This window comes from Hoplias malabaricus, chromosome 13 (genome assembly GCF_029633855.1).
Source record: "Hoplias malabaricus isolate fHopMal1 chromosome 13, fHopMal1.hap1, whole genome shotgun sequence".
In the NCBI taxonomy this organism is placed as follows: Eukaryota; Metazoa; Chordata; class Actinopteri; order Characiformes; family Erythrinidae; genus Hoplias; species Hoplias malabaricus.
Window position 1 is genome coordinate 17,942,943 of NC_089812.1, and position 22,691 is coordinate 17,965,633.

Below are 22,691 nucleotides of genomic sequence, written 5' to 3' on the forward strand. Positions count from 1 at the left end.
TAGGCTAAAAACTAATTTGTTTAGTTTATCATTTGGTAGCTAATGCTCCCCCATAGATAAAGGTGGCAGATCCGGGGGGTGCATGGACACAGGGAATTATAGTAAACTGAGACGCTGGTGCTGTCGTCCCGCCGCTTCTCGCGATCACTCAGGTTTGTTGACGGTGCAGCGGAGGGATGCCAGTGTTTCAGGATGCTCCCGTGTCTGTGTGTCCTTCTGGTTCTCTCCTTTTAGTTAAAGCTGTCATAGTCAGATCTGCCGGAGTCATTAGCCACACTCTGGAAATTTTCATATTTTCTACTTTACAAACACAAAACAGTTCAAAACTAATTCCATCCCTTTACATCTTTCCGAGTAAACGACTACCCACCTGTCTGTCTGGACACTGATGGATGACTGTCGAGACCCTCCTCCACGCTTCAGACCAGCTGCCCACGCTCCAGCAACCACCAAGTGCCTTGAAGCTGTCCCTACACTGAAGTTCTCATGGACTACTAACTATCATCACCAGTAGATTGACCAGAGGAGGATGGGTCACCCCTTGTGAGCCTTGGTTCCTCCCAAGGTTTCTTCCTCAGCTGGGGGAGTTTTTCCTTGCCACTGTCGCCCCTGGCTTGCTCACTTAAGGGTTTTACATTTTGTTTTTACATTTCTTGTCAAATCTCTTCTTACTGGAATTCTGTGAAGCCGCTTTGTGACAACATCAGTTGTGAAAAGCGCTATATAAATAAATTTGATTTGATTTGATACATATTACAATAAATAATAATAAACCAAAACTGTTTCTCTAAATATTCTGACTATATTCTCGGAATGATACAGGCATTTTTTACTCAATAATTCCAAGAATTTTCTCGGAATTATTCTGAGATTTTCTCAGAATGCTGACTTTATTCACGGAATCTTATTTTTTTTTTCAATGCCGTGGCCCTGAAACCCCGACGTAGGTGTCAGCACCAATGCCGAATGTTTTTTTTCCCCTCTGTTTGGCGCAAATGGACAACTCCTCTGATTGGTCAGAAGGTTTATTCCCCGAACAGTGCCCGCCTCCCAGTTCTACCGGTACAGATTAGTTCTGCATCACGCTCCATCTGATATATTTGGTGCAAATGTGAGAGTGCGTGGAAGTAGTCACGTGCACTGTAAAAAATGTGACCCATTACTTACTTAAGAAAAATTATGGCAACAAAGTGACACTTAATATAAATGAGTAGATTTTAATGTTCAAAATTTAGATTGACGTTTATTGAATAAATGAACTAAATTTAAGCAAAAAAATTAAGTAAATGTTAATCAAATGAACAACTAAAATGTGTTGGATTTAGTAATACATGCCTACTTTTGAGTTAACATAGCTCAAAATTATTGAGCAAATCCAAATTAATTTCACAAGAAAATGGATTAATATTGACTAATTATTTGAGTAAAATTAATTAATATTTACTAAATATTGTGCTAATACAAATTTAAATTTACTTAATATCTGAAAAAAAAAAGACTTACATTTACTAAATATCTGGAGAAAACTTCTTTATATTTACTAAATATGTCCACAAAAATACTTTGGAATTACAAAATAAATCAATTATATAAACTCATATTTAAGCACTTTGTTGCTTAAATCAACACAATTAAATTGCAAATCCTATTTGTCTGTACCTAAATGAAATGTGCAAATTCAAGTTTTAAAAACTATGGCAGAACTTCATATCTATTAAAAAAAAAATGTGTTGCCATAATTTATTATTTTTTTAAATCTACTTTGTGCCATGTTTGAGTGAATAGATTAATATGCATAATACCAGGTAAACATTTATGCAAATCTTGAAACATTTATTTATACAACAAATACAGAAAAGGGATCACAGGCACAATGTTTGGGCGGATGTGAGGCAAAATCAAAACATTTAAAATACTTTTTTATACTTTGAATGCACTTTTTTTAAAACATTATTTCTTTTAATATAAACAAAAGACAACAGTATTTGCCAGTATCGAACAAAAATGAATAAAATAAAAATGTTATATTACATTGACCAGAGAGATTTGGTTATTTGAAGTTGAACAGTAACAATTGTGATTAACTCATCTAGGTTGGACACATTCACATTAAACAAAGCCTTGTAGATAACAGGTTAACAATACAAGGTTCCATTTTTTTTTTTGTTTGTTTGTTTTTTTAAGTCAGTAGTTTGTTCTTGAGGCTGTTCACTTTCGGAGACAGCTTTGAACAGTCAAGCTCAAGGAATACTTTCTGGAACACTTCAAATGTGTACTTGAGCTCCTTGGGATAGGCAAGATCCACTGCGTATGTCAATCCAACAAGCAAAGAGCAAGCCCTTGGAAAATTACCCAAATCAGAAAGAACCTTCAAACCCTCTACCACGATTCCAATATCTTCAAGACCATCTGATGGTTCTTTCATGATTTTATATATTTTCAATGCTTGTACAGCAAGATCCTGTGACACAGCGTCTTCATCAGTATCCTGAAAAAGCAAGAATATTGTGAATTTAGGTTGTACAGCAAGATCAAGGTGCAAATTGAAAATTTGTACAATTCTTTCCAACTCACTATACAAGAAAACCTTTCACAAAAGACTTTTCACAAAACAGGCAAGTTACATTGTTAAAAAGTCATGGGCATGACAATCCCAATTTTATAACTGAAAGGTTTTGTAAACATGTTTTAACATATGCTTCTACTTACTTTATACTCTCTTAAGAGATGATCAACAGATTCCCCAAGGTACACTATCAAACAGCGAAGAACCAGATCCCTGGTAATGTTCACGCTAGGATTGTTTGGAGCCTGAAATAAAGACAAAAATAATCAATAGTTCTCGTGAATTTCATATCACTATTGCATTTTGCATTCTACAGTAAATGTGAAAGGTACCAGCACACAAAAGCTACGTAAATGCAGCATGATCATGTTCAAAGTATGAAGTTTAACAGAATGTTCAGTGGAAATGTATCAACTTGTCAAACAAGTTGGTCAAATGAAGAGTCCATAATGTGCTTACTTAGTGTGTTAGGTTTTGATGGAGGTGCAATCACACTTACAACTGGTTAATAACTGCTCTTTATAATGTTCATTTTAATAGTAGATGGCTGTATAAAAATATAATGTTATTCATTCATTATCTGTAACCCTTATCCAGTTCAGGGTCGTGGTGGGTCCAGAGCCTACCTGGAATCATTGGGCGCAAGGCAGGAATACACCCTGGATGGGGCTAAAAATATAATAAATAAAGAAAAAACAAACATTTTTTGAGGTGCGTTTTACCAGAGGCCAAGCTAATGAAACACAAGGGTTCCATTAATCAGTAAAATTGAGCCAGCTGTGGCCTAAAGGTTAGAGAACCAGGCTTGGGACCAGAAGGTTTAATCTTCATGAACAGCATGAGAAATCCCACATTTACCAGCAGCCAAATGAGTGTAGAGAAGCTCTTTAAAATGTTGAACTATTTTTTAGTGTAGATTTACGTAATAAATATATGTAATAATATATGAGCAAACAGAGAAACTGAAGAATACCTCGAGTAGAATGGCCTGCAATCTCAAGCCAATAGTCCCACCCTTGGAATGGAATAAGGCCAAAAGCTTAGGGGTGTACTCATCCAGCTTGGACATGAACTTCGATTCAAGGTGCACCATTGTGATTTGGTGAAACTCATCCTGAAGCTGAAAGACAAACAATGAAAACCGCATTAAAGCCTCAAATAGAACAAGCACATATATATTGCATTTACATATAAATATAAAATTTAAACTATATAAATATTACATTTTTAAAACCAAGAAAAAAATCCAATGTTTTATTTTATTTTATTTATTATTCCTATATTTTTATGAGCTATGATTGCTTAGTGTCTAAAGTCTGGCTTAAATTATTTGACTGTACAGCATGGTAATGTCTAGTATATTGAAATCTTCAATATTCCTCACATGCTAATCCCAAGAATTTTATAATGATTCCTATTATAAACTGTAAAAAACAAAAAAAATTTCACAGGTTTTGAACTAAATTACTGATTCAGAAACTTGGACAATCTAGATGATTCAGAATAGTTCATGGGACACATTCTCAATGTAAGAGCTAAATATTAAAAAACAGCAATGCACTTTAAACTCACATGAGATGCCACAAAGAGAGCAGGCCATCTGGCTTTGATGTCCTCTATGCTGGGTGATGAATTAACGATTTCATGTCTTCTGTGTGCAAATGTTCTGGTCATTTTTTCTTTTACCAATTTGTCATTGTCCCGTTTCTTTATTTCAGTGAGCAACTGAATCCTCTCTTGTTCTTGACTTTCTTTATTTTCACTTGCTGGGTAAGGGGGCAGGTAATTTATCTCTCATTTTCGGGGCTTTTTTATTTTCTTCGCAGATTTTTGGTCAGCAGGCTTCTTGTTTTTCACTGCATTGCACATCACCTCAGGAACACCAAACCTTCTGAGTTTAGTGCAATAATTGGCCATCTTGTATTTGATACTTTGTTGCCAGCCATAGTAACCTGAGAATGAGCCGGGTTCCTTCAGACAAGGATACTTGTTTACAAGTGCCTCAGCCACATCACTTATTTGTGCACTTGATGGATAGGCTGTATATGTATATACAGTTTCTGCCAATTTCTCAAGTATGTCTGTCTTGATCTTTGAAGTGGTTAGAAGTGTTCCATCTTTCTTGTAGTCCTCAGTGGCTCTTTCAAGGCACATTTCAGTTTCATATGCAAACTGTGGAATGGGGAACTGCTTTGGCCATTGTTGGCATCGTTCTGTTGTGCTTCGCCTAGGCAGAATAATGGTGTCCTGGTTGGAATACGATTCAGCAGACAATTCTGAATTTGATGCTGTTGACACACATGATTGAGAGGCACAGTCAGTTGACTGTGGACCAGAGGTACTGCTGAAACTTTCATCAGCTGGAAACAGGGTAAGAGTAATGGGGGCGGTTTGAACAACCTTTATGGTGTCTTTGTGTTTAATTTGGTCTCCACTGTTAAGAGTAAAGTAGTCTTCAAATTCTGTGTCCAGATACTGAAGACTGAACTCATCAGATATTCCAAAGGTCTCCTTTACAGCTGTTTGCAGCTCCTCCACAGTGGGTGGGATCCCCAATGGAAGGATCAGCTTTTCAATCCGGTCATCAAGGATTACTCTGAGCTTTGCCTCCATCTCTGACAACAATGTAAATAGACATAAGTTAAATAACATCACAAGCAGAAGGGTACAGATGAGACCAGACAGACAGTGAACAATGTGATGAATAGCCTGCAAAATCCTTTCAGAATAATTCAATTTAGTGCTCAATTATAATCAGGTTGCACTATACTTATATATCATTACATTTAAGACCAAGGAAGAAACAAAGTGTGAGAATGTACATATGCTGAAATGTATAAAACAAAAACTAAAATTTGACAGCTATTTATATTATTTTATAACTTTATCAATGATGTAATATAATGCAATGAAATACTTGCCATACATAATGTATTATTTATTTACTTTTTAAATTAATTCTGCAGTGGGCTGCAATATAATAGTGAGATGTAAATGTAAATTTATTTAAGTTACCTAAAAAGGACAACAAATGTGGCGTTTCAGTGTTACCAAGCTTTTCCCTTGCACACTGTATGCAGCCAAGGGGTACACATCACTGAGGTTCTGCTGTTCCAAGAGAATCAATTTGCCTGTGTACTCCACTTGAAAAGATCTTAGATGCTCTTCATACCAGGCAGCAAGTAACTTTACAATGAAATATACACCATTGCTCAAAATGGCTATATGAATAATCTCAGCAAAGTCAGGCAGTCCTCCAGTAGAGCCATAAGACAAGATCATCCCAACAGTATACTTGGTTCCATAGTAGGTGACAGTGTTGGCTAGCTGCACACTCGACAGAAGTGGTGACTTTTCCCTTAAAGCTTGCTGTATGTCTGAATGCAGCACATCTAAAGGCATTACAGATACTTTTGTGACACACAAGACTGGTTTTCTCTCATCTGTATGCATGTGGTATGCCATCATCATCTGATGTCTTGTAGAAAGAGCCAACAACACATTTCTGAAGTTATTAGTGTGCCTTACAATTTGCTTAAAAAACCTGTGTTTGGCTTCAAAGCGCATTGTCCATACACCAACCAGAGGGCCATATTTTTCTATCAAAGCAGGATAGTGTTCCAAAAAATGGTGTTTGGGTGTTATTGTCTGTTCAGGAAAAACTTCTAAGAACCTGTTACGATGTTCAGATATTTTAAAGTCAAGATATGCAATACTTTCAGCTGTGTGAACAGGGGCTACCACCAGTTCAACTATGTCTTTTAAAATCAGAAGAACCTGCCAAGCAGAATCATCCTCAGGTACCAGTGAACCAACAATAAGTGGCAACAACCGTATTAGGGCCCAATTTTCATGTGCATTTCCACCTATTGTTTTACGACCAGTGTAGTTTTGTGGGATTGCTTGAGGGCGGTTGGCTTTGTCTGAATATTTGTAGGGAAAATATGTGATTAAGTTATTGAGCACCATCAAATTAAAGTACTTCTTCTTGGCAAAAATCTGAAAACACAATGCAAGCTCCCTTGGGATTATGCCTTCAAAAAGGTCATGAAGTATATCTGGGGGGTATCCAGAAACAAAGTGAAAGTGAATCAATTTTTCAGTAAGGGGACATGGCCGCTTTACTCCAAAATAATGTGCTAAATCTGGATTTTCTCTGACAGTTTGCACATGCAAAATATGGTCTTCCTTTGTCCGAGGTGGAAACAATCCAGTCCGTACTTCGTGTGTCTGGTACTCTGAAGAATGTCCAAGACAAAATCTACAAACATACGGCCCAGTAAAACTCTCAACTAGTCCACTAATTGAATGTGCACCTAGATTATCAGCCACAACACAGTGCACGGTCCCTTTAATGTGTTTTCCTACACTGGAAATGAACACCCCTTCTAGTTCTAGAGTAGCAAGATCATTCAAGAGTGGTTCCAAAACTGCTTTGTATTCAAACCTTTTCACATCAACAGCTTTACAAAGCAAAGCAAGATGTACTGAAGTTAATGCAGATTGTAAGTGGGATGGTATGTTTGCTAAAACCCAATAAACCGCTGTTATTTTGTGTTTCTTCCTTGAAGTTCCAAGTGGGTTACACACTTCAAAGTCATCAACATAAAGGATTATAGACAGTCTTGTTTCATTTCCAGCATAGAAGTCATTTTGCTTGAAAAACGTACCATCAAAAATGGACTTAATATGTCCAGTACTGCTTGAATGTCTGAATAATATCTCCTCTGCAATTTCTTTGTTCTTCAAGATTCCCTGCAAAGTCTTCAGAATTGGCACATATTGAAAGCTCTTTTTCTCCTGAGAATCAAGAATGTATTCAACAGGTTCAACACACTGGAAATGCTCTTTGAAATATCTTCTTCTCTTAAAAGCTGAACCAAGTGGACCATTTGTTCCAAGTGCTGTGCTAATGGGATGGAAGCTGCACAACTTTTCTGCCAAGTCAGTTATAATGGCCTCACCAACAACGCATTTGTTAGACTGCAATGTTGAATGAACTATATTTGTTACAATGGCAAGAGATGCAGAAGATGAAATGAACTGAAGGTCTTCAACCAAGGCATCAATGCACTTCACTGAAGCATTATAAATACATTCTAGTTTCAGCAGAAGTAAGGCAAGACTTTTAAGAACTGTGTATGATGCACTTTTCGGATCACTATCTGTACTTGTTCCCTCACTAACACTGGCCTCTGGTACAGAAGAATCATCAATAGTTTGATTACGATGACTCTCAAATACACCTTGCTTAAAATGGCTCAATGAATAGGACTTGTGTTTCCTGCTTTTGTGTTTCAGAAATGTATTGTATATGTTTGTCCGAAAGTCACATCCTTCAAATACACAAGACACCGTTTCATGGCTTTTCAGATGATTTCCAATATGCAAAAAGTAGTCCTTCTCTGTAGGACAACAAGCAGTGCAAACTAAACACTTGAAAGTAGTGATGATTCCTGGCCTTTGACTTTCATCTTCTGTGTGATATCTGGACAGATGTGTGCGAAGGGCACTCTGAGTTTTAAATGTGCAAGGACAACTATCATATAGACAAGGCTGGGTCTGTCCACGACCAAATGTTGCATGTTGTAGTCTGTAATGCTTTAGGAGATTCCCCCTTGTAGTAGACACAGATCCGCAGATGTTACACTGCCACATCATAGGCCAAATCCTAAGGTATTAAGAAAAAAATCCTATTCATTTACTGCATAACTAGTAGTCTACACTTAATAGCACCACAAAATTATGTGCCATGTGAGATTTGAAATATTTCATTTTAGTAATTATTTGGATACACAATATGTTAAAAGGGAGTTTATATAATTTGACATTAAATAATGTTCTCATATGAGAAAAGCGTATGTGTATATGAGGAACGTGACCAGTTTTTTTTTATATATTCTGCTGCTTACATTTCATGTTCAAATTTATGCTATAGGTTTTGAACATCAATTGTTTTTAATCTTGTATGTGCATGTATTTCAAATGAGACATCAAAACATCATATTTTGTATAAAATTATACATACCTGTCTGGTCAATTTCTGTAAGATTCAACATGCCCCTGCAACAAGAATATTATGTTTAACTTAATATTTTACCAAAACATAAGGGACATTTTTGTATGAACTAAAACCAACACTAATACAACACTAAAATTTGGAGCCATTTCAGTTACAGCCTGTATTCAAACATTAGTACAAAATGGCCGAAACACAAATTAGTGCACGTATATATTGAATAGGGCACCGTTTCGAACAAAGATATAGATTACAACCGCTGAAATAAAAACACACACCAATAATGGACGCTAACTGTATTTAACCAATATGGCCTCTTTAACGAAAGTTAATAAAACTTTGAAGCGGCGAGAGCATGTCACTTAACCACTGTGACTAACTACTCTGAGCTCCGTGCAGATTTCCCACACCTAAACCAAAACAGAAACGTACAACTATTAATCACTTCGGAGAGAAAATAAATTACTTCTCATTAACATGTGTTAGGAGACTCGCATTTACCGAACTTCTATTGTCTGTCGAGCCTGTAGAGCCCCTCTGTCATGCCTCTCTGTATCTAAACTTCGAAAACCCGCCTATTCTCTTTACTGATTGGCTTGCGATACATCAATCACATTTAAGAGTAATCTGAATGGTCAACTTTAAAAGCAGACCATCGCGCAAATGGCACGAAAAGAGAAAAGAATATTAGAAAATGGATTTAACACTTAGCATGAAAACAAAGAGCGATATAAATAAAAAATATAATTTTTAGGTGTTCCTACACACTATTATGAGAAAATGCAGTCGGGTATATTGAGTATTGCATATGCTAACATATGTAGTGTTAGCTAAATATTTTTTTTCATATACAGACGGACCGTTGCCTCTGATTTAGTGTGCAATGTCCTCTAATGTGATGAATTCTGCATTCAAACACAACTCGGTGTGTTAAGAAGTCAGAGTGAGCTAGCTACTCTAACTGAGAGACTGAACGTCATGTTATGGCTTTATTATACCATGAATATATATGAAATTACATTCAAACTACTGAAAGCACAACACCAGCCACTTAAAGCTGTATTCACGATTGTAATATAAATAAAACTTCTTTAATTCAAAATATGTTTCCTCGCCATCTGCTAGCTCTCCAGTCTGTGTGCTCGAAACTGGTCTTTTGTTTAAGTGCCGTGTCTTTACATGAGTATATAAACTGTCCGGTATGCTTTCTCTCTCTGCTTTTGGTAGAGGCATCTAGAATTTTTTAGACAACGGAAAGAACCCCAAACCTTGAAAAGCCCGACACAAAATGACGATTGCTCTATCCCTGCTCCGTGCTTTTGCTGTTTCGAATCATTTAAGGTGGAAATATCTCCAAACTGGAGACGGCTGCATTACTGCTAAAAAACTAAAGTGCGGATAAAGTGCTAAAACGAAACAACTCAATTTACAAATGAGTTACACACATCGAATAAAAGCTTACAGACAATTTAAACGTCATCCATGTACAACACAGTCGACACCCCCGCCTTCCCCCTCAAACATAACGTTCCACCTTAAAAAAAACTCACGGAGCAAAGCCCTGCGTTTCCACAAAATATAGACATTCCCTTTAAGAGCGCTTCCAACAAAACAGACGATTTTAGATTAAATAAAATAACACATATTTGTTTTAAGGAGAGAAGGAAAACGTTATAGTTTTTAAACAAAAATATATTTAAACACAAATATCATGTAAACTTTGACAAAAAAAAGTACATTTCTAAAAGCTTATGACATGTAAAACTTTATATTAATAAAATTATTTCACTAAAATAAATAAAAAGCTCTCACCTTTGAGAAATCCGAGGACGTTCAGAACTCCAGAATGTTGGTAGTCGTGAGGTGCAAAATGGCGTAAATGTATGACGATTAAAAAGAAAGACCTCCTAATGAGTAAAATCAACTAATTTTTCTGGATCTTTAGAATTACTGAAAAATATGAATAAAATCTAATTAACATATCACAGTTAATTTTATTCAGCCAAACTTGTGTAAATTTTAATTAATACTTCATTCAAATTTGTTAAATTTAACTCAATTTGATTTCAAACTACAGAAAGTCTTTTTATTGTGTGTAACTTCCCAGCAAACACAGCTACGTATTCACAACGTGGTAAAAACCACTATATTAGTCATTTGGAACGTTGTGTAAATATTGTCAGAAAGTCAAAATGAAACACTTTATAGGGTTGTCACAACGTTTTTGTGCAACATTACACTACCATTCAGCAACAGATTTGCAACATTCCAGAAGGCCCCTTTCCTGTATTCTGCAACATTCTGACAACCTAAAATGTAATTACTCATTTATAGTCACAAAGTAGACATAAAGTTACATCACATTATGCAAATACTGTTCTATATTTCTCATAGTAACATTGTCAGTGCATTTTTCCTGATCCACATCATCAATCATTTTTAGTCTGTTACAAAATACGGACATTACTGTGGCCAGAACAGAGATACTTAAAAAACGAGATATCATAGATTAAATTATGTCATCCATTTTGTTTTCATATTTCAGCATAATTACATGATAATGTACTTGTCATAGTTTTGTTTCCAAAATTGCAATGATGCAAAACATAACTACAAGCATTACACAAACATAATAAATATCAGACAATCACAATAAAATTCAGAATGCAGTTTAATCAAAAATAATTTTACAAAAAGAGTATGCACGTTTATACACATTACACACAAACACAAACATACACTCTTTACAACAGTTAAGCTCCATCCACTCACATTGAAGTTAAGAACAAATTTTAAACACAGAGCACAATAAACAGGAGTCAGTCAGAACAAAGTTCATTTATTCACACAACAAAAACAGTCTGATGAATTCTAAGGAACAGTGAGGTTGGAAAATGTTCATGTAGAAGTAAAGAAATTATAAGATGGTGATTCAGATTCCACTGGGTCTGAGTTCGCCAAAGGCTGTGGAGGGGAGGAAATGAGACAATTCAAAAGTGATGAACATTGCTTGTATCCCTATAATTGTGCTACAATTGCCATATAAGGAGCACTGTGTAAGATTTAGTGACATGTAGCAGTGAATTGGAAAATCCCTCCCTTCTGGTGCATCCCCATCTTCTCTGCACCTATCCAAGTTTTTAGTGGGGCTCATTCTTTCGTTTTTTTTTCTACTGCACAGATATAAGATATAAGTTTGGTGCATGTACTGAGAGCAAGGCAGAAAACGCATGTCTCGAGCTGCAGCACCTGCATGGCCAAACATCATCATCTATGAAAATGATCACTGAATTCATGTTCTGTGACTCTTGAACATAACCATCTAAAAAACTTTTATCTAATTTTTTATTGCTTTGGAGAGCGGCTCCTTGTTTGCACGTGGTCATGCACTGTGAAATGCCATGCATCCCAAAAGCCCCTGAGTGTTTATATCCAACAAAAAATAATGGAAATCAGCATGAAGCTTCCTGTCAATTTGCAAACCTACAGAAAAGTGATGTATGAAATTACGAAATCAATCCAAGGTTCAGATGGAGTTTTTGTATGTGAAAGTAAACCAACTATGAGCTTCTTGCCCAACCAATTCCAGAAACGATCCTAGGTGAGGATTTGAGTATATGGGACTGGAAGTATGAAAGGTTAACAGTAGAAGTGACTGACATCTGACTGGTACAATGACCTCATGCAAGCTGTGCAGTGTTTTTGCCTCCTTAAAGTATGTTTTACTGTCAAACAAATGTTGAAAAAATAAAAATCGGTGCATCCCTACTTCTAATACCTAATGATGCTTCTCATAATGCTTCTAGCACACAGATTTGTAGTTACAGGTGATTATACTCTAATAAGCATATGGTTTTATATTGCATTTCTGCTAATTACTCCCCTAAATCTTACACACTGCATGTTTCACTAGATTTTTACTTACATTCCCTTTTCGTCGTGCAATCCCTGGTGCATGCTTCAGAGTTTCAGATATGTGAGCCTCAATGTCTGCTGCGTTTGATCCTGGTTGGCTTCTCATCACTGCTTCTGCATAGATGAAGCATACATTTTTAAACCCAATCAACATTGATTTTTTTCCATAAACATCTAAGCTCGCAAGTACAGAGAAATACACTCACTCATTATTACTCTGTAAATGGTTAGATTCTGAAGTGAGATTTTCCCTTTCCTTCCTTTCAGACTAAATGAAGCCCATATTCTTGAGGATGCAATTGTGCGCATTGTACGTCTTACTGAATCTCCAAGGGAATGCCCCCCTAAGGTGGCAAGGTACCTGACCTATGAAGAGAATTGTATAGTTTACAGTTTTAATTTTCCTATTTATTGGAAATATTTCAACTTATAAACAATGGATTGATGGTGCGTATGAGAGGGTTTGATGGTGTGTGTGAGAGAAAGTTTAATGGTGTGTGTGAGAAGTTCAATGGTGTGTATAAAAGGGTTTGATGGTGTGTCAGAGTTTGATGGTGTGTATGAGAGGATTGACAGCGTGTGTTAGAGGTAAGTTTGAAATGGTTATTTAGTAATGAAAATGGTTTTATATTTACATTGATAAGTCAAAAAAAAAAAACTTTTACAGATTAACAATTAAATGGTTCTTTGCATCATGAAGGGTTTCTTCAGATTGATTGAAAATGTGCTATAGACGGTTTCTGTATAGTGCCTTTAAGAGAAGAGTTCTGTATGGCACCAAAAATGGTTCTATTGTTACAAGCTTAACATCATAACAATAGAAGATTACTTTTCTGAAAAGAACCATCTATAGCACATTCTCCATCAGTCTGAAGAACTCCTTCATGATGCAAAGAACCATTTAATCATGCAAAAGGTTCTTCGAGTGTTCAGGGTTCACACCATTTCCCTTAATAAAGAATCCTTATAAAACCATCAATTTTAACTGTGTAGTTGTCTATGCTGCATTTAAATTGGATTTGTAATTATGAATTTATTTTATATCATTGGATTAATTGAGCTTGTCACCATTTTTCTTTCTTCTTCTTCATCTTTCAGCTTAATTTCAATCTTATTAAAACCCTCCATATCATCCACAGTGACAAACTCCATATCCATTGGCACCTCACTTCTAGCATTAATCAGCTGTTTAAGGAGAAGGCTTTGTTCCTCCTGCTTCTGCAGTAGCTGGTCAAGTTTCATGAGGACATGCATTTGAAAATCTATGAAACAGAATTTTGTCAATATAATTTCCAAACATTATCAATAACATTAATGAACACTTACAAAGAAACTTACTGTCTCTTTGAGGAGGGTGCTCTGGTTGAATGGGTGGTCCTAAAATAATTGCAGAAAACATTTATATTCTTAATATTCTGTTAAAATTCCAACAGGCAAAGGCTGTGTAGTAAATTATTATTTTACTGGTTGTTTTCCATATAAACAAACATCACTGTCTGAGGGCTAATGCTTCTCATAGTCACAATTCAGCAACTGTTGAAATGCAACAGAGACATTTCCACAGTATTTGCTATAATGTTTAAAAGTACAAACAAACAATTTTTTTTGTTTTTCAGATATCAGCAGCCTGCATTTCTTGTCATTCATGCATGTTCTAAATCATTCCAATCAATGCCCACTCTTAATTATTCTAACTAATGCTGCTCTGTGTGTGTATGTATGTGTGTTTACTGCCCCTAATCCCTAGTATGAGAGTGTGTTCACTGCCATGAATGAGTTAAATGCAGTGGTCAAACTTTGTTGTACTATTGTACAATCATAAAGCATGTAAGAAGTAGTAAGATGTAATGCTTCAATCAAATCAGCATTTTGGCTTCCAATATTATATTAAGATTCTTCACTGACAAATATAAAAGTCACAATAAAGCCTTAAAACTAGTCAAGTAAACTAGAAAGGGTACACGAAACAATAATAATAATAAAATAAATAAATAAATAACAATGTACATTTTCCATACATGAAAACCAATACCAAACCTGCATCACAGAAAATAAAACAAAATGTATTCTCTGTAACTCACTTTGGGCCATTTCCAGTTCTCTACCCACAACCACAGGAATCTCGGACCCTATAAGTAACATAATAATGTCTACATTATTTCATTTATTTAAACATGCCAGATTTTCCCTTCTATTATTGTTTGTATGTATATGTGCATGTGGCTGTTTGTTATAAAAAGAAAATAACTCACAATTCGGCAAACTTGCTGGTTCTCTTGCCATATCCAACCCTCTTTCCATATCTAACACAGGCAATATAAACATTACATATACATGAATGCATTCAGACATACAACAGTTTTAATATTGATCAAATAAATAATGCCTTACCTTGGTAGAGAGCACATCTTGTTTGTGCAAGAAAGTCAGACAATCTAGGTGGAGATCTAGCTTGAACTTTAGGACCCTTGGTAGGTTGGAAACTATCATCTGCAGCACACAGTTAAGTAATATTTACTGATATATTGAACACCAAATTCTTAATATATTAAGACACATTGCCCTTTAAAATACATGCATCATATTAAATATTTACCATCCTCACTGGCAGAGGTATAACACAAATAGCGAGATGGTGGCCTCTTTTCCCTTAGCTTCTTCCCACTCCCATCTGACTCCTCTAAACAAGAAGTGTTCTCTGCCTTCCTCATTATCTGATGAGCTGTTTTATAATCAACTTTGCAAAGAATTGGTGCCCAAGAGTTAAAATATTTGCTTCTAAACAATTAACAATAATGATTACAATGAGCCTTCAGAAATTGATACACACCTGATGATTTAAAAACTCTGACTTCAAGTTTTTTCCACAACGCTTTGTCGGGCAAAGATCCACGTTGAATCAATTTTTGTTTATTTTTAGGTGGCCAGTAGCAAAAGTGTCCCTAAACATATAAGTGAAGTTGAATTACTTTGATGGGCCTCAACCTTTGTTTTGCAAACTCTCATATTTGCTGCTTTCTAGATTTAATTAAGCAGCGATTTTCTACGTCATTCAAGTGAGTGTGTTTAAGGAAAACATCAAAATGTGCATGTAAGGGCTACTCTAAAGCCAGAACAGGAAGCCATAAAATTTACTAGCATTTCAAGTTTACTAGCAAGTAAGATCATGTTACATACTTTCAATACTACTCTTGAAACACTGGACAAGCTTTACAGACTGGTGACAAAAATCCAATTTAACAAAATAGTAAATTGCAATACACATGTCTAAAAATGTAAGGAGTATTGTTAATTACATATTAGTGTTATATATTGAATGATCCTAGGATCAGGGACTACCTACCTTAAATCTACATTCACTGTTCTTTTATTAGCTCCACTGACCATACAGGAGCACTTTGTAGTTCCCCCTGTTATTCAATGGACAGGACCCATACAGGACCCCCACAGAGGGTATGATTTGGGTGTTGGATCATTCTCAGTGCTGCAGTGACACTGACATTGTGGTGGTGTGAGTGGATCCGACACATCAGTGCTTCACACATCAGAGCTTTTAAAACCTATGCACACTCACTGTCCACTCTAATAGACACTCCTAACTTGTTAGTCCACCATGTAGATGTAAAGTCAAAGACAGTAGCTGATCTGGTGCTGCAGAGTTTGTATAGGTTTTCCTCTAGTCCATCAGTGGACACAGGATGCAGCACACAGGACACTGTTGGCTGGAAATTTTTGGTTGATGGACTATTCTGAGTACAGCAGTGACCCTGAGGGCTTTAAAAATTCAGCAGCTGTGTCTGACCTCTTGTGCCAGCACAACACACACTAACACATCACCAACACGTCAGTGTCACTGCAGCGCTGAGAATGATCCACCACCCAATTCATGCCTGCTCTGTGCATCCTGTAGTGGTTCTGACCAATGAAAAACAGGGTGAAATCAGGATAAGAAAGTACGCAGAGAAACAGATGACTGCAGTCTAAATGTAGAACTACAAAGTGTTCTGGTGTTTTCAGTGGAGCTGATAAACTGGATGATGAGTATAGACACAAGGTAGGTTTTCCTAATTCAGTGTATAAATTGTTAACTACCTTAGTGTTTTAAACTGTAAGCTCTAAACTCTAACAGTATTTTAACTGAAATGAGGTTTTGTCAGCATACTGTAAAGTTCATACCTGTGTACAAACCAGTATGGATAGGTCAATTGTCATAGGTTTTGTTATAAAAACTACAAAAAACTGTGTACCAATCACATAATAATGGTATAGGAATTACATGCATTACATTAAAATAAAAATCTTACTTCAGATGTTCTCTCCACCCAGGAATCCGGGACAACAGCCACACTTCGCTCTTGTACAAATTCAAGAACTGAATACATACTGTTAACATATAAAAAAACATATATAAGTTGGTTATCTGATATTCTATTGCACGTCATCAACTTAACCTTGAATCCAGTTTCTAGTCCTGAATTTTAAATAATTATTTATGTTTTGCGCTGCCTACCAGTGTTTAGTCTAGTCATTTTAGAATTCAGGAGCAGTAAACTGATTCAGGATTTGGAGTCGAAGACCTGTGCTGTATTATTGATGCTGAATGACAAGCAAATGTAAATATGAGGTACCTGACTTTTTTCTTGGCCACGAAATTTCACAATTCCATTTTACAATTATTGAATTCATTATTTATTCCTTGTTTGTTCATTTACATATATACATAGTTCTTGTTATTGCTGGGACGGCTAGTTACTGAATGCAGTTCATTCATTCACTCCTTATGAAGAAGGGTAAGGTACAAAATATGATTTCCTCGGTGAATTTTGATTGCCCTTTTCATGATTTTATTTTTTGGCACCATCCTTATGGTCATGTCTCCACAGTGAAATGTATATGCTCCAATGAATGTTGAATCACATGGCTCCACAAACATTGGCATTGGTTGGCTATAAATGCGGCACAAATATCCATTCTTTGTGTCATCAACAATTTCACAACACTGTCCATCCACTGACAGAAAAGCATTATCTGGTGTGTGACAAGTGAATGTTTCTCCTCTTTTTTTGGTTTGTAATGCCATTCCTGTCTCACTCTCCCAAATTCTTTTTGCAATCTGCACTAGTGGGTTTTTAGGGGATCTAACCATTTTCTTCAGTGTCTGCATGTAGTTCTCAAAAGGAAATCCAGAACAGTTATCCAGAGAATCATGAATGATTCCATCAGTTGCTATATGTAGCAAAGAATGCACATTGTATATTAAAAACTGAGATCCATATAGGTCCCTGCCTTCAGCTACAAAGTACTCCAAAAGACTTTGTGCATACATCCCATATTGTTTCACGTGGTCAGGACTTAACAAAATGCACAGTGCAACACTGAAACAAAGAAAATGCTCATATAGGTCTTGTCTAAGTACACCAGGCAAAACAACTTTACCTGTATATAGCATAAACTGTCTAAGTTCAGTTGCCTTCCATCTGTCTAGGTGTTTCAGACTCCTGGGTCTTCGGGCAAAACATGTGGGAATGTTTTTCTGGAGATCTATGAGCCTAGTACTAACAATTTCAACCTGTCCTGCAGACATCATTGTCTCCCTGCTTCGTCCTCTTTCTCCTCTTGTCCAGATGAGTAGTAATTTTTTCATGACACCAAGACAAGTCTGGTGCATATAATCAATTGGAAAAGCTTTTACCATGTCAATTGGTAGTTCACAAAATGGTGTACCACCATGATGGTGTTCAGCTTGGCTCTGTGTACGGAATGTCCTATCTGTTCTGAGAAATAAGTGATCTATTTGTTGGTATGTCACAGTATTCTGCCAGGTGCCTCTCTGGCGACATCTATCACACCCATAGTAAGCAGAGTATTGCTTGGTGTTTTTAACCATTGCACGTGCAGGTGCATCACAGACAACACATTTTATTTTGATTTTGATATTCTTTCCTCCTATGTCAAAACCATTTTGTAGTACATCTTTTAGATCAGAAATGGCATCTTCAAGAAAGGACAAGTCTGTTGGTCTATGGTTTCCTGAGGTTAGAGTGAGAGGGAAGACAAATAATGGATCTAAATGCACTGCGCATAGCACTGGCCACAAGCAAGTTGCTGAGCTCTTAAATAGTGGCAGCCCATCAATATTTAGGGAAAGCTCCAAATACTCTAATGATGCTATTTTGTCCTGTGAATAGCGTTCCATTAGTCTTGACAGTTGGTGTCTTAATTGAAAATGTACATACTGCATTCCAGATTTAATTGTTGTTTCTACAGATCTAGCTGTCTTCAGAAGTGTGCGGGTGGTTAAAGGTACTGTTAAACCAACAGAGCTAAGGATTTTCAAAAGATCATCAACAGCCCTATGTGAAACACTGTTATCATTCACCCAGCATGCAAGCTGTTTCTGTATATCTTGTTTCAGCTCCTTTTTCCTCAGACTTGACTGAGAGGGAGTTGTTGCATTATATGTACATGTGTTACATGCAACACTGCAGCCAATCTCAACAGTGGCATCTTCGCTGTTTGCCTCAAATAAGGAATAATTGCAGTCAGTCTCATTGTCTTCCTGGCTGTATTCCTCAGACAAGTAAGGACTGCAAATTGTCCCTACAATAGGCTCCTGGCTGCTTGCCTCAGATATGAGAGAAGAAATTGTTATCATATTTTTTTCTGTTTTGTTTTCTGAGACCCCTAATCCTCCAAGAATTCTCCTGGCTGATCTCCATCTTTTGAGGTAGTCTTTCCTGCTCCATCCTCTTTTAACCATCCTTAAATATTAAGAGGTCCAATTTAAAGTCAGAAACTCATCAACTGTTATCACAAATCCATTATTATATTGCTGTAAAATAAGAGTGTAGGAGTGACTGGGTCATTAAATAATTTAAAATATAATTTACTCTGACATGCCAAATGTCGTAGAATAGCAGTTTGTGAATTGATTATTAAGTGATGTTACCTTAAAAGACTGTTTGAACGACGTGATAGTGGGTGCCAGACAGATGGGACATAACATTTTCAAAGTTTTGTGGCCATTTAATATTACTCAATCCATTGTACAGGGAATACATCATAGAAGGCATTACCACCCACAGTTTATAGCACAGTGTCCCCCCACAAGAAGACCTACCAGAGTGCCTCTGTTCAAACCATGAAACCAAACACCACATTACATGGGCTCAGAAGGTTGCTAAAAGGACGCTAGAAGACTGGCAACATGTGGCTTGGTCCAATGAATCGGTTGTTTTGGACTGATTGTACAGTGTGTATGTGACCAAGACCCCATGAAGACATGGACTGGTGGACCTTGTGCTCCCATATCCTGCTGAAGCTAAAGAACATTGCACTGACCTGTGATCGCTTGTCTTGGTAAAGTCTTCGATTATGTATTCCTTGCACATGTTATACTGTAGATAGAGGAATGTTAAATGCCCACTCAACTTTGGAAGTGGAACATGCCATCTGTCTGACACATGCTCTCTTGCCTTTTCCAAACTCTGATAATATATGTCGCCTTGACATTAGCATGCTGGCCAATGTTCAACCTCACTCACAGGATAACACCTCACAATGTATACAGGTACGGGCATTGCCAAGTCATCCTCTGAGGTAACACTTGAAAATCAATTTACATAACGCTACTCCATGACATTTGGCATGTCACTGTACATTAATAAATATTGCATTGGGAAAATAAATATTACAAACTATTCATTTACAGTATTTTTACATATTTGATTACATATTTTAAAAATTCTTTGAACAATAAATTGATAAATAAATATACATTGATGTATAATGAGTTAATGCATGAGTTCATTATTCTGAATAATTCATTTTTGTTTAGAGCATCCTTGATAGTGTCCTAATTACCCGAGACCTGTAAATTTGCACATTAGTAGTATTTAAGTGTAGAATAGAAACGTTTTAAACATTTTAACTAAAGTAAATGGGTTTTACATTATTGAGAATATGGATTAAAAACTTTTGTATTATTATTCTAAACTTCTAAATGGTAGGTTAGACCTATACGCAATTATTAATTACGAGATGATAAATGTATTTCAACATGTGGACGACAGGAAAACGGAAAAAAGAAATGCACACATTAAGTCCAGCTACCTCATAGTATCCACATAACACAACAGCAAGTGAAATTGCCTACAATTTATTGTTTGGGCAGTTAAAAGGTAGACATACCAAGACATTTATGTGAAATGCGTCTGACTGAACTTACAGTGAGATGCGTTAGCATTTGCCAATTAACCCATTCATGGCACTCGCAGTCACTCAAACTCTCTTTTGTTCAGACACACACCTCTATCAACATTTCCCTCAGTTGTAGCTATACAGCACGATGGCAAAAAGACAAAAGTATTTTGTCTATTGTAGTCATAGGAGTTTTAGAATCAGAAGAGTCGACTCACAACACCCTTTTGCCACACTAATACTCGTTTAAAACGTCAAAATAACTTCAGGACCAACGAAAAAGGCAGGCGACTATTGGAAGAGGTGTGGGACTCGAATGCTCTTTAAAATTATAGTTTTAAATATTAGTATATTAGTATAACTTATTAGTTATACGTTCTGTTCAGTAACATTAGCTAACTAGCTAACATCAATTGTACAAATAATGCTGATAAACTAAGCAAGAATACTGACCTATCTACCCAGAATTGTCTGTAAATGGGGACTATGGTAGTACGTATATAGTATACAAAATATACATTCGAAAATGTTCTAAAATTTATATTTTATAGTCATAATTTATAAATCACTCACCTGAAATCCTGTGAGACTTCTACGCAGCAACGGTTCTTCGCCAACTGACAAAAAATTGAATTTCTCTCGTGCCCTCTAGGAGAAGGTGGACACAAGGTTGCAGCGGGACCAGTAGAATCTGATTCGCGCAGTTGTCATAACGTACTTCATTGGTTATGTCGGCACCAACCCACATAGTTCATAACTGCAACCTTTATCAATAGGTTGATAGAAAGTAGATGCAGGGTTTTATTGCCACCAACCTTAGTGCAACATATTAACAACATAGTAAGAGAGTGCCTGTTAAGTAACGTGGCCACCAACATAACCACTCCTAAAATACAACGTTGTGTGGAAGTTGTGTGTTTGCTGGGTTACTACTAGTACTTTAGTAAATATTAATTGACCCCAGTCCCGCTTTTTACAGTGTGTGAGAGAAGAAGACAGCATTAGAGACTCGTAGCCGCAGATTCGAGCAGGTGCAGTCACTGAGGTGCAAGAGAAATATCACCCCCAAAAAACTAATATATATATATATATATATATTTCTGAGGAGACTTTCTACAGGTGTGCAACTCGCACTGCACAGATTCTCATGTTGGTTTGCGGCTGTGCAAGTTTATACGAGTGTGTGAATGTTATGCACCATATTTACCTACAAATGCAGCAAAACTGTGAGCGTATGATAGTTTTGTACTTGTGTGTGTGTAGAACTGGATTTGTGCAGCTACAGTGAAGAGTTTGTGAAGGTGTAACTGTTAAGCTGTACTTGTGGGAGAAGAAAAAAAACCTACAGGTTTGCAACTCCTGAAGTGATTTTCTTTGTGACTTCAATTTACTGATACACGTGTTACTATTTTCTACAACTACAAATCTCAGTGTCAGGGGTTTTGCACCAAATATACCTCAATAAGCTTCGCTGTTATAAACAGTTTCACCTCAGAAATACGGAATAAAACGCCTCCAGCGTCGGTTCCAAACAGAGCATGGCTTTTATTGTCCAAATACAAGACGGTGGCCCCTAATCATGTCCCCTCACGTTCCAGCTCTAAATCTGACTCGCGGGAATGTGCGTTTGTGCCAAACAAAAGTGTCCGCGGAGAGTGTGTCCATGTCCCTCGCACGCAGGGAATTCACTCAGGCTGACTGGGTGGGCTTTGGTCCAAATTGGGAAGGCTCAAGCCCAACCCTGTACAAAATGTTTTTTATTTTGAATATTTTGGCGGGCTGGATCCAAGTTTAAAATGCAACTGTTTTATTTTTATTTTTTGGGAAAAAACCCGGGGCTATATCCCCGTAGCCAGTGCCTAGGCACGCTTCTGGTAGAAGAACGCTGTTATTGTAGCAGAAGCGGCGGAAAAAATAGGAATTTCATGTATAAATATTCGAGGACACAAATCCAATGTGACTGTGGCTGTGTTGGCGGCGGGCCAAAGGTTT

General features: G+C 36.7%; 2 protein-coding genes across 3 annotated transcripts; both read right to left on the reverse strand.

Moving 5' to 3' along the window:
- Nucleotides 1-1,864: 1,864 nt before the first annotated feature.
- On the reverse strand, nucleotides 1,865-10,514 carry LOC136665329 (uncharacterized). Of its 2 annotated transcripts, XR_010795227.1 has the most exons (6): nucleotides 10,398-10,514; nucleotides 8,595-8,629; nucleotides 4,139-5,181; nucleotides 3,540-3,686; nucleotides 2,710-2,811; nucleotides 1,865-2,488 (listed from the first exon to the last, which is right to left on the reverse strand). XR_010795227.1 is itself a non-coding variant. In XM_066642905.1 (4 exons), the coding sequence occupies exons 1-4, from the start codon at nucleotides 4,238-4,240 to the stop codon at nucleotides 2,180-2,182; spliced, it is 660 nt and encodes a 219-aa protein (XP_066499002.1). In that variant the 5' UTR covers nucleotides 4,241-5,286; the 3' UTR covers nucleotides 1,865-2,179. The 2 variants fall into 2 exon arrangements, 1 of the variants encoding a protein (XP_066499002.1); XM_066642905.1 differs by lacking the exons at nucleotides 8,595-8,629; nucleotides 10,398-10,514 and having other exon boundaries at nucleotides 4,139-5,286.
- Nucleotides 10,515-11,114: 600 nt separating this feature from the next.
- On the reverse strand, nucleotides 11,115-21,335 carry LOC136664856 (uncharacterized). The gene is made up of 12 exons (XM_066642310.1): nucleotides 21,273-21,335; nucleotides 16,805-16,883; nucleotides 15,331-15,442; nucleotides 15,097-15,237; nucleotides 14,892-14,990; nucleotides 14,753-14,803; nucleotides 14,582-14,629; nucleotides 13,839-13,877; nucleotides 13,569-13,762; nucleotides 12,707-12,866; nucleotides 12,511-12,614; nucleotides 11,115-11,549 (listed from the first exon to the last, which is right to left on the reverse strand). Exons 2-12 carry the CDS (start codon nucleotides 16,880-16,882, stop codon nucleotides 11,484-11,486), a joined length of 1,092 nt encoding a protein of 363 aa, XP_066498407.1. The 5' UTR covers nucleotide 16,883; nucleotides 21,273-21,335; the 3' UTR covers nucleotides 11,115-11,483.
- Between the last annotated feature and the right edge of the window lie 1,356 nt (nucleotides 21,336-22,691).

Excerpts from the sequence above, each read along its gene's own strand:
- LOC136665329 (XM_066642905.1), bottom strand. The coding sequence starts at position 4,240 with ATGACCAGAACATTTGCACACAGAAGACATGAAATCGTTAATTCATCA. Across the intron at positions 3,687-4,138 it reads CTCTCTTTGTGGCATCTCAT|CTTCAGGATGAGTTTCACCA; the intron begins GTGAGTTTAAAG and ends TTTGTCTTTCAG. Across the intron at positions 2,489-2,709 it reads ATCTCTTAAGAGAGTATAAA|GATACTGATGAAGACGCTGT; the intron begins GTAAGTAGAAGC and ends TTGCTTTTTCAG.
- LOC136664856 (XM_066642310.1), bottom strand. The coding sequence starts at position 16,882 with ATGTATTCAGTTCTTGAATTTGTACAAGAGCGAAGTGTGGCTGTTGTC. Across the intron at positions 14,630-14,752 it reads ACCAGCAAGTTTGCCGAATT|GGTCCGAGATTCCTGTGGTT; the intron begins GTGAGTTATTTT and ends TGTTACTTATAG. Across the intron at positions 13,878-14,581 it reads AGAACTGGAAATGGCCCAAA|GACCACCCATTCAACCAGAG; the intron begins GTGAGTTACAGA and ends CAATTATTTTAG.